The sequence below is a fragment of the Podarcis bocagei genome (genome assembly GCF_964188305.1).
Source record: "Podarcis bocagei genome assembly, chromosome: 3".
NCBI classification, from domain to species: domain Eukaryota; kingdom Metazoa; phylum Chordata; class Lepidosauria; order Squamata; family Lacertidae; genus Podarcis; species Podarcis bocagei.
The window spans coordinates 24,620,210-24,636,465 of NC_138127.1; the positions used below are offsets into that span (position 1 = coordinate 24,620,210).

Below are 16,256 nucleotides of genomic sequence, written 5' to 3' on the forward strand. Positions count from 1 at the left end.
TATAGCAAACATACAAGTCTGGTGTATATAAGATTCAATTTGGCAAGGAAGTGTGTGTATTTAAGGAAAGAAGTAGTGTAAACTAACACAACTGACTACATATTTGTGAATCACTTGGTTTTCTAGGAAATGAATTCTACTGTGCCTCCAACTGAGTGATCTCAGCTTTCAAAATCCTTCTACAGAATTATTTCTGCACTTAACGTTCCTGTATTTTTCTGGTTCCCAAAAGGATCAAAGGCATGAGGTTTTTGCATTATCCCTTTTCAAGTCCTCTTGAAAGTTTTCATGACTGCCACCCAAAACTGAGACACTTCTGCTAAAGGATTGTTTCATAAAACAAATGACAGCATTTATTCAATAGCAAATATTCAGATTGACAAATCAGTTTCACGTAAAACAACTTCCATATACATAGCAATTTAATAATTTAAGATCAACAGGCTGGGTTCTTACAATCTGGAAAGACTTCAGTGAAAATTTGCAAGAAGGGGACGTCCCCCACACCCCACCGCAAGCAAGCTGTAACAGACTTGCAGGACACTTCAAGTTTCTTTCGCTGACCCTCAAGTACTTGAATTCAGGAGCTCAAGCACATTCTGAATTAAATTTAATGCTTCTTCCCCCATTAGGAATGTTAAACGGGGTTGAACCCTTGCTTTTAACCAAAGATGGACATTTCTGTACCGATACAGACAGCTGTTCCTGCCTTTGAGACAGAAGCTCTTCATTTCTGTAGGAGCCACGCTAAGAGTTTTGGACCACACTAGGTGCTGGGCACAGAACAGAGCTGCACGCGGAAGAATTTAAAGCAAGACTTGCACAGGCAGCGGTTGTTTCCATGTGGGGAAAAAGCGGCTTTAATGTAATGAAGAAGCCTGTTGCTGCTGCACACGTTCACATGGCAAGCACACCTGTTGGAACATACGGTGAAGCTTGAACATGAAGCTGGGCTCAGAGAACAAATTGCACAGGTTTAATACAGCAAACATTTCAGTCGCGAACACAAAAGCCCATGCGCACCATGCGTGACAAAAAAAAACCAAACAACAAACCAGGCAGGCCTCTTCTCCTTCCAAAAGCACCAGCACACCTGACATCCTTGAAACGTGAAGCTACTCTATCCTAAACACGTTCTCGCCAGGCAGTCTATACACGGTATGGACATGTTACAAAGCACACAAGCAGCAGATGCATTAGGTGAGGAAAGACTAAATGCGCATCATGGCACCTGTCCAGCCAGAGGCCAAGCCTCAAAAAGTCCTCTAGGCAGCACTGTTTTACATAGGTAACTTTTTATAGCCATTATCTTCAAGTTAATCCACCGTAAGGGAAAACAAAAGGCTTCATATATACTTATGCATTCTGTGTCAGAAGCAACTTTTTATATATATATATACCAGGGATAGAGCTTTTAAAAGCTGTGTCCGCTCTGGACTGGCCTTGATGCACATGCAGTACATGTGGATTGGAGAGGCGGGATTAATTGGGAATGTCTGCGCTGTTGTTCCGGTTCCCGTACTTATGATGAATGATTAGCAGCACTACTCCGAGGAAAAAGCAAATGGAGCCGACGGTGATGTAGGCGATTCCCAGAAACGGATTCTTGCCCCCCATCCACGAAATGGTGCTCAAGATCATCCGTTTTCGCCCGTCAAAGCTATGCACAGGATAATCTGATTCGGGTATAGGAAAAACATTCGCCAACAATGACTGGCTGGCGTCACAGTGCTAACAAGAAAGCTTCGTATCGGCACAAAGGAAGGAGATTGCGTTACTTAAAAACAAACAGCAAGTGTTCTGAAGAACATGCTGTATCGTAGTCAAGGCTTGATAGCCAGGGGACACTTTATTACTCGAAATATGAGCCAACAAAAAAAAAACCCCTGGGAAGCAAATTACTCAGAGACAAGGCTACTGGCTGAAGAAGTTTCAAGACAAGGAAACCAACGGGCAGAGGGGGCTACCAAAGATGTAGATAATATCCGAACCATGACTATTATTAAAGCAGCAATGAAGCTATGTGTCTCTTTACTTTTGAAGGTTTTTTATTGCTGTAGTTTTTTGCACGAAGATAGATGGCCAGACCTCCTATTCCAAAAGCCACATGCAGAATTTATCAAAGAAAACCCCCATGGGTTTTGACTTGGTAGGAAACCAGCACAAGAACCAGTAATTAGCTACTCAGTACACCCACCCTTCTCCATTCCATAGCCTTGTACTATTCAGCCATAGCTTACCTGCTAAAACTGCATCAGCACCACCACTGGGCTGAGCAAAACCTTAGAGCTCTCTCCTCCTCACCAGGTCATGCTGTCCCTCCAAATACCTCTCAAACACCCCTCCTCATCCAGTCAGCCTAAATATCAAAGTGTTCCTTTTCCTACAAGCCAAAAAGGTCACCACCTTCTATTCCACCTCTGCATGAGCTGCAAATGCTGAGGAAAGAGCAAATTTTGCTACTCAAAAGTCCGGAACACCAGCATTGCAGAATTAAGTAACAGTGGCAAAGAGTGAATGAAGCTGACACAAAGAATAGCAGGCCTCAGTAAGTTGGCCCCTTTGCCCTACCGAGGACCCTGTTTTCTACTCCAGGAGAGGGTGTTGAGAAGCAGAAGTCTGCCATGGAGATCCCCCCAAAAGGACCTTATGTTTGACCTAATTCTTGGTAAATATCACAAGGTGTGAGAATTATACACAGCAACTGCATTCTATTTGGGGTGTGTAGAAATTCCCTTGGGGGGGGATGGGACCAGAAGTAAAAAAAGTGAGTGCAGGGGGCACATCCTTCTCTCCCCTCTCCACGCAGGATGCCGAGGGAGGGACAGGTGCTTCTGGCCAGAGGTCTGAACTGATTACTTGCAGGGGATGTCTGATATGAAGGCAAGGGCCACAGATCAGCCAACCCAACAGTCAATGCACCTTTTAAAAATAATAATAAGCAGACTGAGACAATTTTGTGCATGCTCCTACTGTGACCTTTGTAGATTTTTCATTCAGCCCTAAAATGATTATCAGCCTGCTATGCTACCAACAGTTACCTATTTAATGACTTCAAGGTTTACAAGAAAATTCAATAAAAGACGATTACAGTGGTAGCTCACTGCATGTCTGCGTAGGTTGTGATTTGCCGCTTCCGCGCGTTCTGTTACTTCGGGGTCGCTGCGGAGCGTAACCCAAAAGCGCTCAACCTGAAGCAACTTCAACCTGAGATATGACTGTACAAGGTTTACTGACTGCAATTTCTTAGACCTTTTAATAAAAGGATACTGTATTCTATTTCCAAGGAATAATTCCCAGCTGGTAGAGTAGGCCGTAAGTTATCTGGTCTCTCTATAAGGCGATATAGCTTCCGAAATGTAGGCAGCGCTGCAGTACGCATCCACACAATGAAGTCTTCATTGATGAATCCATTGTTGTCTGCATCCTTGTCTAGCTCATACACTGGTTTGGGCCAGTTGACAGGTTTTGCTGTGCCTTAAAAACAAAAATGCAAAGCACTAATATGAGATTATGATTTTTATTAGAAAACATGCATCTTGGGGAAAACAGCCAAGCAATCAAACACAAGCATAGTTGCTAAGAAATAATTTGGGAGTGGGGTTGAGAGAGACAAGAGGTATGAATATATTAGCAGAACAAGAAGAAAGCTAGTAACAAACTGTTTGAATAGAAATTTTGGACATTTGGAAGGAGAGAGAATCAAGCAAAGCAAACCCATAAATGAGCTAGCACACAAGAATGTACATCTAACTTTTGTTTACAGTTTCCCCAACAACTTGTACTAATCAATACAGTGTATCCCATTCAAAACATTACAGATAACTCACAACTTAGATGCATTTAATTTGCGTGCCTTCAGCTTTATGAGCTCAGGAAATTTTCTTTTAAAAATTAAGAAGGGGGCAGAAAGGGGACCATCACCTGGAGGAAAAAAGACTTTGGCAATCCCACCCACAACTGAACCTAATGTGTTTTGACTATATGCAATTTTGGCTTTATGCTCTATTCTTGGATTGTAACCCCCACATAAACTGAGAATTGGCTCGTTTATTATTTTTCTGGAAAAATAATTCAATTTCTACTTCAGCCTCCACAATACCTTCCCAGGAAGGTCTTGATCCAGATTGGAGTCTTTATGTTCTCTCATACATGGGTCAATTCATTGTGTTATCATTTTACCTTGGAAAAGTATTGCCAGATCCTTTGTAGGTCCAGTAGGATTCCTGAATTTCACATTTTTGTCTGTCCACCAAGCAATGCCTTGTTTAGTCAAAGGAATACGTATATATTTGGTTTCATTACGGTCAATACGAAACAGTGTCAACGTATCTAGAAGGAAACACAAATAGGCGTGCATCACTTTCAAGGTTCATTTTCACATTCCATGCCTGCTGTATCCAAAAGTTTCAATGCATCATATACAAGACCTAAGTGTTCAGATAAGACATCAAATTCTGCATGTAGATGCTATTTCAAGGTGCATAAGCACAGAATATACAACTTTGTAAAACAACAACAACAACAACAAGCAATGGCATGTCTTTATTTACACATACGCACACACTCATAACTTAAAGCTAATATAGACTGTCAGCCCAGTCTAAAGGCCCTCCCTCATCATGGGCTGCTGACGTGTCCCAGAAGCCTCAGTGTGACACATAACTGAGCCAACTGGTTTACTGAAATTAGCATGGCAGCCATTTTTAGGAAGCTGCCTTATAGCAAGTCAGAGCATTGGTCCAGCTAGCTCAGCAGTGTCTGCGGTGATTGGCAGCAGCACTCTAGGGCTTCGGGCAGGAGCCTTACCCAACCCAACCTGGAGGTGTCAGGCACTGGACCTGGGATAAGGCACATGGAGCTATGACCGCTCCTGCCATAAGATGTGTAAACGCTTAAGAAATCTAACTGCTGTGGACAAGGCTTCTAGGAGTACTACTGGATTGGGGGAATGTACAGTGCTCCCTTCCAGTGCATCTATGTGCATACAATGTTGATAGAAAGTGTGACAGCTTAATAGATATCTCCTTGCTTTTATTCAAAATCCAACACAAAATCATACCATTAAACATGCTGTTGGCAATAGCGCCACAAGGAGCAATAGGCTTGTCCCCACTGGTGCGGTAAGGCTCACATTCCTTACTGGGGTGCTAATTGGTAAAAAAGAAAAGATAAGTCAGTCTTGATTACACACTAGTCAGAACTATAATCGACACATCAGGCTGCCTAACCGATACCACAACAACCCTTCCTCCTACTTTCCATTGCAAAAAAATAAAATAAAAAATACGGTTTCAAGTTACGGGACGAAATGCTTTGGCAAACACACCAACAACTATAAAGCATTCAGTCAGCAGTTGCCTGCAATTAACGCTACAAGTCCCAGTTCTGCAAGATAAATAAAGTTACAAAAGAGAAAGCCAATGTGGTGCAATAGGGTTTCATCGTTGGTGATTTAAGGATAGATCTGGAAGGAAGACTAGGAAGGGTATTGTAATTGGGAAGGCAAGCTTTTTGTGTTTTTATATTGTAAACTGCCCTGTGATTCTTGGATGCAAGGTGGAAAGAAATTAACGTAACCACAAGTTACAGAGAAAGCAGTTGGACACACTACTAGTATATCAAACACTGTAAAAGCTGAACAATGTTTACACTTTCAGTGAATTCACATCTTTCTGCTTGACTACAAGTAACCAAAATAATGATTACAGAGGTAATGACCAATTTTAATTTGAGCTATTTGTTTCTAGTAAATAAGAGAAAACAGGCATTTATCTTCTAATCTGAGAATGTAATCTCTCTGAATTGTGGCTGTAACATGACATCTTAAAAGAGGGTGCTCCACTTCTAAACACACCCAAAGCACACACAGCCCACATCGGCTTCAGTCTGCATGGCAGAATGAGGTTATGCAAGTGCATTGTTCCCCCCTTTGCCTAATCTTTTTATAGCTATCTAATCACACGTAATTCTTGCTCTGTGAAGGACACATTGAGTAGCCTACAATCTCATCACAGTTAGAGAGAGAGAGAGAGACAGAGAGAGAGAGTTGACACTCTCCCAAGTGTCCTTTGCTGTAGCTACTCACTACCAAGAAGGAAGAATAGTATCTGGACACTCATTAAAAAACAGCACTATTTCCTGCCCACACCCAGCAAGCAATTTCTTTATTTGGACATTTGTATCTTGCCTAGCTATGATAAACATCAATCACAAGACAATATATAAATAAAACTTTAAAAACTAACATTCAAACGGTAGTAAAACAAACTATCCACTCCGAAAATCTTTAAAGTAGATATAAAATTATTATAGCCAACTGCTTCTATAAATCTATCATCAGCTTATTGAATAAAATAACAGCTTGGACAGTCAGTGAGGCTTAGAATGCTCCCGTTTCCTTTTCATCGGATGCCAAAGGAAACAAGGAGTTACAGTAGCAGCCAACCTTAGCACCCAGTGGTAAGAGGTTCTCTCAAGCACACTCCAAGAAGGAGTGCATGGAAATACTTTCAAAGACCAATAAGGAAGAGTTTGCCCAATAAGAAGCTAACAGGGTATGCCTTAAGATAGAGGGAGTCTGGACTGCTGTAATTAATGTAAAAGTAAGCGTTATGAAGTAGTTTCTACACATCAGGTATAGTATACTAGGCAACAGACAGATACAGCGCCCCAAAACAGCCTAACTTGTTATTTAGGGTCAACTGAAAATGATTTAAAAAAACCCTCAAGGGATCAATTGAACACACAGGGATGGTTCCCATCATATGGATTCTCAGTGGAAGGGGGCTCTCCGCCCACTACAGTTCAAGATTTCACTGGAGAGCACAGGAGTGAATGACAATGTTGCCTTCCATCAGGTTTTTCCCCACCTGCAGCTCTTAAGCTTTCTCAGTGATATAAGTGGGACCTTGTGCAGGCTTATTTACCACAGAGAGAGGGAATGGATGGTGGACAGGAGTCAAATAGCGAAGCCTACGTAGCGTTCAATTATGACTACATAAAAAAGACACCAAATGACAATCTGTGCATTTTCCCTTTAACATTTAAAAAGCTATTGTGTTTTAAGTATCAGAAGCCAGAAACGATGTCATTCTATGCAAAGAGTTTCACTTACATGTAAAGAATTGTTATCTCCATTTAGCTGGCTGTCATCCCGAGACTTCACATAGCGACGATGGTTTTGGTAAAAGTTGGACAGTCCATAGTACATAAACACGTTGCTCTGCAATACACAAATTAAGATGCTTCACCAATGTGCACAGTTAATGGTGGCTTCAGATGAAACAAAAAGCCTTTTTCAAATGCTACAACGAATATCTGGTTGCGGGAGGAGATTGTGGGACAGGATTACACCTTCAATCTCTTAGAGCAGAGGTTTTCAACCTTTCTGAGTCCACAGCTCCCTTAACCAACTACTTGCTTTCTGCGGCACCCGGTGGGGCACAGGAGCCCAGTTATGTCACCCCTTGCCTGCAGAGCTGGCAGCTTCTCACACTTTTTCAAACACCTTCGCTTGTGGAGTGTTCCCTCAGCCTCCTCTCCTCTCTCCTCTCCTTGGGAGTCCTCTGGGCAGCAGCTGCTGCTGTCCCTGGTCTCTGAGCTGCCCCCACCCAAAAAGTGGTGCTTCCCAGAGGCACCATTTGCCTGCAGAGCTTATAGCCAGGGCTGCTTGCACTAAACGGCTGTGCAAGCCTTTGGGAGGCAGAGACGTGAGAGGGCATCAGAGGAGGCAGGGAAAGAAAGAATGACAGAGGCCAGTGTTGCCTGACCATCATTCAAGGCACCCCAGCACATTGGCTGAAAACCACTGTCTTACAGCAAGTTTTGTTAATAATGCTGTATCATGTACATTCCAGTACCACTGCACTATGTCCACTAGTTTATTTGATTTTGAATTTCTTCTTACTACTAAACCAGCTGTTGAGATTTTTTCCAAACCATTCTCATTTACCATGAATAGTATTTAAACTAAGTTTTACTCAGAGCAGAAAGTGAAATTAAGGAACCTAACTTAGTCATGGTCATCAAATTCAATGGGACTACCATGAATAAAACTTAGCTGAATACCACCCAAAACCTTTAGGATGTCCCATATATATATCGTATTGCAGAAAGTCTGCAATGTGGAAAGAGGCCGGTATGAAAGAATTCCAATTAAGAGTTTTATATGAGCACAGACAGTCAAACAGTTATTTTGTCATATATACACACATTTAAGGTAACATACCTCAAATGGCTGATCCAGTGTAAAGTGTATGGTGCACATGCAAGAAGGTGTATTGTTCCAGGACACATTTAAACACTTGTTGCAGGGACTACCTGGCTCTGTTCCTGTATAATCAATCTGCAGAGAAAGGACAGATAAAAATAAAAAGGGGAAAAAAGTTTACTATAAAATACAAGAGCACCAAACCACAAACATAAAGAAAGCTGATTCACTGCTGAAGCCAAAGTTGTTGACTACAGTAATCAGATAATGCATCAAATGTGGACCATGTTTTGAGGGCTGGCTATGCAGACATTTTATGGTGGTGGCATCTAGGCCGTAGCACACTTGAAGGCACTACAAGAAATCTAAGTTTCTACATGACCAAACTGCAGACGTCCAGAAAGATGCCTGCTTTGAGCCAACCCCACTCTTTAGATTTCTATGAGAAAGCAAGGTTTATATGCTGTAAAATAAATAAGAAAATGTAGGTGTTTTATATCTATCTATCTATCTATCTATCTATCTATCTATCCATCCATCCATCTATCTATCCATCTATCTATCTGGTCCTGGGAATGCCACAAAGTTATTGGCAGGAACTTCAATAGCTGCCCAGTTTGGGGAAGACAGTTTAGCTGGCACTTCATAATGGGATGATCTCTGGTGCAGTTCACTGCCTCTTGTCTAAATCTTCAAAACAGTTTCACATTTTAAGTGGAGTAACTCCCAGACCTCATGACTTTACAGGAGCATCTGAGCTTGAGGGAAAAGATGCGGAACAAGTTGCCCACTCCTGGCTTAAAGAAGTTTCATTTTCACACTTATCCCAAGATGCTTCTCTCTGGGAAGCCGACACACCTGCAGTCTTGGAAGTACTGACAAAAATCTCACCATTTCATAATTTATTTAAAATGAAAGCTTCACTTTTGTTTTCTGGTGCGGATATTAGGGCTACATTATTAGTGGAAAATAAGGAACTACACAAACAAGTTTTACCAAAAGAGGACAATATGCAACAGCAAGTCAGTGGTACTTCCTCGTTTTGTCCTTAACACCTTAAACTCTTAAAATATTTGCAGTGGGTATTTTCAGAAACATTGACGGATATTCTGCTTAAATGATGATACTAAGAGAGGGAAGAAAACCTGTGCTGTACTGGACACAAGATTATGGTCCATTATATTTTTGTCCTAAAGCAAATCTAAAACAAGGTCTCATTTTAGTAACCGTACTGGAGCTAGCAACATCTCAGTATTGACAGATTTGCTTTGTATCCTTAAACATGGAAACAAAGGTGCTTATTTTTAGAAAGCTATTAACAGCGAACAGTGAGTAAGGGAGGACATTAAGTACATGTCAACCTTGTCTTTGGTTTTAAAGAAGTTCAGAGTTTAAAGACGAATATCTCCCTTAATTAGAGACCAATAAAGAGTATTTGTTCAGGATTACCATTATGAACTTACATCACATGAGATCTGTCCCCTATTTGTTTTCTATATATGTATTCAGTTTGAAGCAAAACAGCTGTGTATTTAGTCCTAAAGAATGGTAAATTTACAAACAAGAATGTTGAGACTGTTGTTCCATAGTCTCTCTTAACACACAAACCATCAATGTATACCATAGCAATGCTCCCCCTTTAAATGTTTGTTTGCCACAGCAATAATGTATGCTTGCTGCAGCAACAACAAAAAAAGCACATTTAGCAATGTATCCAGGTTTAGGCCCAAGCTATAAAGACTGGATTAATTACAATACTTGAAGTCTGCACTGACAGAAAACTACCACTACATCTGTATATCTTTTCTTCAACTTTGGCATATTCATTATGGGCTGTATAATGCACAGCACATGTCAACTACCCTGTCCTATCCCTGTGCACAGCTCAGATCTGCTCCAGAAGGTCTCTCGGCCTTCAGAAGCAGATTTTGAGGATACTTGGAGTGGGGTGGGGGTGGGGAGCTTGCAGAGAAGAATGCCATTATACAAGCAAGCATGTCTAGAATCATACCTGAACTGCCCCTCACACCAAAGGAATTTTGTTTAAATCCCCTTCCCCATCTTATGATAAAGGATTATTTTTGGGGGGAGTCACTTGAAAGCAAACCACCTTTTTTGTGTGGCAACAATCCAATAGAAAACAGAACCAATAGTACCTACACCCCACCCTCCTCCGGACCATGTATTTTTAGCTCATGAGGCATTCTCCATCATCCATTTTTTTCAAGCAATATGCCAAGTTTGGTTTTAAGAGTCTTGCTTCCCTTTCCTGAACACTTCTTGCATTTCATGTCACCTTCACAATTCTAAAAGTAGAAGCGTTGGTGCCCGTTTTGCGGCAAGGCCACATCCCCTAAGCTCTACATTTTCCCATGAATTGCTACAGGCAGGCAATACTGGAGATGGGATGAAATGCATCCAAATCAAGAGCCACTGCAAGATGCTAAGCAAGCCGCTGGGCAGAGTGGAGTTTGCCCAAGGGCTAATTTCTCAAGACACTGCTGTCCATTTGAGGCTCACAACAAGACTCTCAAATCAGAATATCAGAGAACTAATTAACATTACTGTGTGCAGCCAGCAAAGCATGTACCTGTCAATGCCTTTCTCAGGCTGCAACTATGTCAATGTGCAGAAATAATGCTGGGTGCATAGGGGCTACCTGCCTAATAGTAACACACACAGAAAACTAGGGGTGGAAGAAGTAGGAAGAACTGCAACCATTTGTGAGTTCTTGAGATGATCAAACAGAATGATGTAGTTGTTGTTACTATACACTGATCAGCTACGTCCAAGACAAAATAAGGCTCCTAAAGGTTTCTAAGCCTGTCGAATAGAATCAGGAGGTATTTGCCAAGACATTCACTGTGCATTTCTCCCTCAATTATACCTACACACACACACCAAATAAAAAGGTGGGGAAGCCCTGCACCCATTATCGTAATATGTAAAAGGTTTTATGCGGGTCTAGGACACAGTACTGGTCAGCTGTCTGCATCTGGCCCACAATATTTCAGCTTTATTGGGGCCAAAGGTGCGGCTTTGTGGTTTGGACAGGAACATGAATAGTCCTGCTGGATCAGGCCAAAGGCCCATCTAGTCCAACATCCTCTTTTCATAATGGCCAACTAGATGCCTACAAGAAGTCCAAAAGCAGGACATGACTACAGCAGTATACTACCTCCGACAGTGGAGGGAGAACATAGCCAAAGTTGCTAGTAGCAACTATCCTCCATGATTTTGTTGAATCTTCTCTTCAAGCCATCACTACATCTTGTGGGAGCACTACATCCCATATCTTGTGGGAGCAAATTCCATAGTTTAACTTTGCACTCTTGGGTGTCTATTTGTGGGGGGCAAACCTTCCTTCTCAACTTGCATCAAAATACAAAAAGGATTTGTCTTAAGTGGCCTTTAAAGTGGCTTTAATTCTTCTTAATTGTATCCCCCCCCCCTTATTTCAAAGAGTGCACTCTCCTGACATCAGTGCTTTTGCACTGTTGGTTTTACCCACTCACCCACTTTGTCCTCTCACAGCCAGGCCTTATTTCTCCCTATTCATCCCTGCATTTCCCAATGTTTTTTCCCCAGTCCCTGGCTACTTCTTGCTTCTCTTCTCCCTCCATCTCCCACACACATCTTCAGTACTTCCTTCTCGTTTAACCTGCATCATCTTCCTCCTGCATCAGCCAAGCTTTATCTACAACAGTGCTTGCTAAATCAGCATTTCAAAACACCAGGAACTTGGCAGTAAACGGCAAAGCCAGAGCTTAACCAAAATGAAATGACATAGAATGAACAACACAATGCATTTAAACATTAAAAAGTAGGAAAAATACTCAGTGAACTTTACTCAAGACACAACAACAGTCTCCACCAAAATACACTTAAAGTGTACACGTAGACTCCAAAAATAATGACCACACACAACTTAACAGCAGCTGGTGTAGGAAAAATAAAGTAGGAAAAACTCCTAAGTTGATAACCCAGGGCTTGGCGAACCTGTGGCACCTGTTGTCAGACTCCAGCTCTCGCCAGCCCTAGCCAACATAGCCAATGGTGAGAGATGCTGGGAGCTGTAGTACATCAACATCTGGTGAGTCACAGGTTCCCTACCTCTGTGATAAACCGAGAACCAAGTACAGTGCTTACTAGTCTTTCAGACAACAACTGGCAACAAACTGTAGGAGGTGTAGGGAATCTTTGGCCCTCCAGATGTTGCTGAACTATAATGCCCATCATCCCTGGCCACTGGTCATGCTTGCTAGGGCTGATCATAGCTGTAGTTCAGCAACTTCTGCAAGATCAAAGATTCCCCTGTCTGGGGAAAAGGCAGAGGGGAAAACTGCTCCTTTATAAAAAGTTATGATCCAATTGCAGAAGCAGTTTTTATTTTCTCTTGTTTTGCATTCTATTTAATACACCAGTTATGTACACTGTTGCTCATTTCTATTAGTATGCATTTTGTCCATCTTCAATATGCGCTTTATGGAAACACTTCTGTTCTTTTGCATCCCTTGGATCAATTACATTTTGGAAATAATCTCTGAAGCGCCACCAATATGTTTCCTTAAACCAGAACTGCAAACAATGGTTACAAACTATCCAACTTAACCCTCAAAGACCCATTTTCCTTTGAAACTCTTCTTCAGAGTAACAGCTGGGGGCGGGGGCAGTACAACCATAACAGTTTTTATGGAATTTTATGGAGGTTCCCTGTTCCACAGGAAGTTGCTATAGTTGACAGTTCCTATACACCTCACACACTTCTCAAACCAATAAAACAACTAGGAGCCATGAATTATACAGGCCTTAGGTTGTTAGTAAAGGCTTTACAGTGGTGCCCCGCAAGACGAATGCCTCGCAAGACGAAAAACCCGCTAGACGAAAGGGTTTTCCGTTTTTCGATGCGCTTCGCAAGACGAATTTCCCTATGGGCTTGCTTTGCAAGACAAAAACGTCTTGCGAGTCTTGCGATTTTTTTCGCTTTCCCCCCTTTTTCTAAGCCGCTAAGCCGCTAATAGCCTTTTAGCCGCTAAGCCTTTAATAGCCGCTAAAGCACTAATAGCGCTAAGCAGCTAATAGGGTTGCTTCGCAAGACGAAAAAAACGCTAGACGAAGAGACTCGCGGAACGGATTATTTTCGTCTTGCGAGGCACCACTGTATTTGTGTAAGTGTTCCCCACACGTCTCTTTGTGTTTAGTGTACACGTGCACTGACCCATGCCCATGTAATATAAAACTCATCAGTGCCCAAGGTGCTTGCACTGCTAGTGTGCCAACACATCACAGGTGTGGAACAGAACACATGATATACCTGCCCAGGTAACGGCTTTACCTACACCCTGGACAAGTCAGCCCAAAATGACAGAAAACGTGAATCGGCCCCAAGTTCCCACAGACACTGCAGCCACAAATCAGGCACCACCCGGAGGTTCTTGTCTACAATATTTGGGCGCTGACAGAAGCTGTATCCCAACACCACCCAGAGACCACCAGGTTGGAGGCAGATGCGCTACCTGGTGCCCTCGCCATCCTCAAATTCTCTGCATCATCACCACAAGCGCTTATTATTTCTTTCAAGGTGCTTGACGGTGCCAGACCTGTGATGATGAAAAAAACTGCCCTATCCAGTAGGGCAGCATATTTCTTCCACGTCGAAAGGGATAAAGTTGAAAGACATTTAAAGGATTTCTTTTTCTTTTTAAGGCTTCTATATAAGCCCAAATCAAAGTGTGTTCGTTTCCTTGTTGCCATGCCACTCACTGGCTTATAATGTTCCACCCACGGCGCTTGCTCCCAAGAAGTGGGGGGCTGCCCCCTTCCCCCTCTGACAAGGCGGGGCGTGCCCCCAAAAGTGGGGTAACCCCCCCTCATTGCCTGCCCCCCGCCCCCGCCTACCTCGTACTCGCGGATGTTGTTGGAGGTGACGAAGATGCCGATGCCGATGGGGATGAAGATGAGGCCGATGACGAAGAAGGCGGGCAGGACGGTGCCGGCCGTGAGGATGGGCTGCCAGGCCGGCAGGCGCTGCTGCTTGAAGGCGGTGTTGTCGGGCTTTCGGCTCTTGACTCCGGCCCCACCGGCCACGCTGACCCCGACCCCGGCTCCCCCCACGCCGCTGCTCCCGGGGACCTGCCCGTCCACCTCCTCCTTCGCGTTGAAGTTCATCGCCATGGAGAGTCCGGGCTTCTGGGTCGAGCGCTAAAGGGAGGCGAGGAGGAGGCGGCTGCAGGAACTGGCACTACGGAACCTCCACTCGCTCGGTATAAGAGCAGCTCGGACTGCGCTTGCGCAAGCACGCCGACGACGTCAAAACAAAGTGGGGAGGGGTGGAATTCCGAACGCCGCCGCCGCCAGCGACTCCTTCTGGGCATGCCCTCTCCCGCATCGCCCGCACGAAGGCTCCCTGCGCATGCGCCGAGCGATGACGCGAACTTGCCGCGTAACTCTCGACTCCGGAACGAAGTCTGGTTCCAGCTCCTCCTCCGCCCGGGTCTTGATAGGGTTAAAGAACCAGTGGGAGCGGCTTAACAAGTCGGACGGCCGGGAGCGATGCCGGAGACGCGCCTGCGTAGTAAGTATCGACTGAGTGGAAAAAAGGAGCGGACCCGCATGGAGCATAATTGTGCTTGAGGATCATAGTGCGCAAGCAGAAACGCCTTGTTTGCATCAGTAGTGTTGTTTGCAGTTTGCTTTTAACTATTTTTGGATAGTTTTACATTATTTTACCTACTGTTTTTCAAATTGAATAAAAGTATGATTACTGTGTCGTGTAAGTGATCTATGTAGGAAGCATATATTAATAATAACATATTGGAAATATAAAATGAAGCCTTCGGGGGTTAGGAGGGAATAGTGAGTATGGCGAAACCATCTTGTCAATCATCTTGTCGCTAGCCGGTAGCTGTCACCTTTTAAATTTCACTAACTTTTGGCGAGCGGAGATCAGTGTAGCAGATTTCAAAAAGCCACGGGATAAAACAAAACAGCTGCATAAACAGAAAGGCATGGCAAAACCCCATAAAAGAGGGGAGTGAATGGCCCTTCCAAACATAGCGTTGGGGCGGTCATAGAAAAGGACCTGATTGTAGAAACAATTGACTTGTAGGATCTTGGAAACATAGGGCTGATGATGCAAAACAAGCTATCAGACGGTATACACCCCACAGATGTAGAAATGTATGAAGAACCTGGTGTTTTAGCCTGGATAGCTCAGTTGGTTAGAGTGTGGTGCTGATAACGCCAAGGTTGTAGCTTCGATCCCCATCTTATTTATACTCCGCACATCTGGTTGGGTTTCCCCAGCCACTCTGGGCGGCTGCATATTCTGGCATTGCAGTGTCCCTTCCAAGACTGCAGTTCTGTGATCCTATGCTTATCACTTTGGGATGAACTGAAGTTAGGCAAAATTTGTCAGGACAGATTTATGGCTCCTATGGAAGGCTGGATTAGTCTTGGTTATGAAGCATGAATTGGTGCAGAACATACTGTAATACAGTTCTTTTTTAATCAATGCTCCCGATACATCTTAATGGCAGATAAAATAATGTGATGAAGAGCAGCCTTTCCCAGCAAACCACTCAACATTTGAGAAACCTCCCTTTATGCCTGACTGTGTTTGTAGATTGAAATATATTACTCTAGGATTATCTCACACCAGAATACATAAAACAACCATTTAGACACAACTCCAAATGAATCAATTTGTTAACATGCAGCCATTCAATAAAGAACAGGAAATGTTTCTACTCGAACTAGTGACTCAACAGACCTATCCACTTCCTCTGTCTTGACCACCAGTCTTTCTTTTTCAACCGTGTCCATTCCCTCTAACTCCTCTCAACTCCTCTCTCTAATTCAGGGGTGGGAAACCTATGGCATTCAGATATTGTTGGACTACAACTTCCATTACTCCTGACCATTGGCCTTCCTGGCTGAGGCTGAGGGGAGCTAGAGTCCCATAGGCCACCCCAACCCCAACCCCACTCTCATTCTAATTTCTGTCCTCTTCTCTTAATTTACTGTGTTACAGTGAGTTTGCTTT

At 43.3% G+C, this 16,256-nt stretch overlaps 1 protein-coding gene across 1 annotated transcript; it reads right to left on the reverse strand.

The window, feature by feature from the left end:
- Nucleotides 1-327: 327 nt before the first annotated feature.
- Nucleotides 328-14,515, reverse strand: TMEM30A (transmembrane protein 30A). Its single transcript, XM_081188925.1, has 7 exons — nucleotides 14,111-14,515; nucleotides 8,231-8,347; nucleotides 7,118-7,225; nucleotides 5,063-5,150; nucleotides 4,183-4,332; nucleotides 3,271-3,477; nucleotides 328-1,676 (listed from the first exon to the last, which is right to left on the reverse strand). Exons 1-7 carry the CDS (start codon nucleotides 14,384-14,386, stop codon nucleotides 1,483-1,485), a joined length of 1,140 nt encoding a protein of 379 aa, XP_081045051.1. The 5' UTR covers nucleotides 14,387-14,515; the 3' UTR covers nucleotides 328-1,482.
- Nucleotides 14,516-16,256: the final 1,741 nt, after the last annotated feature.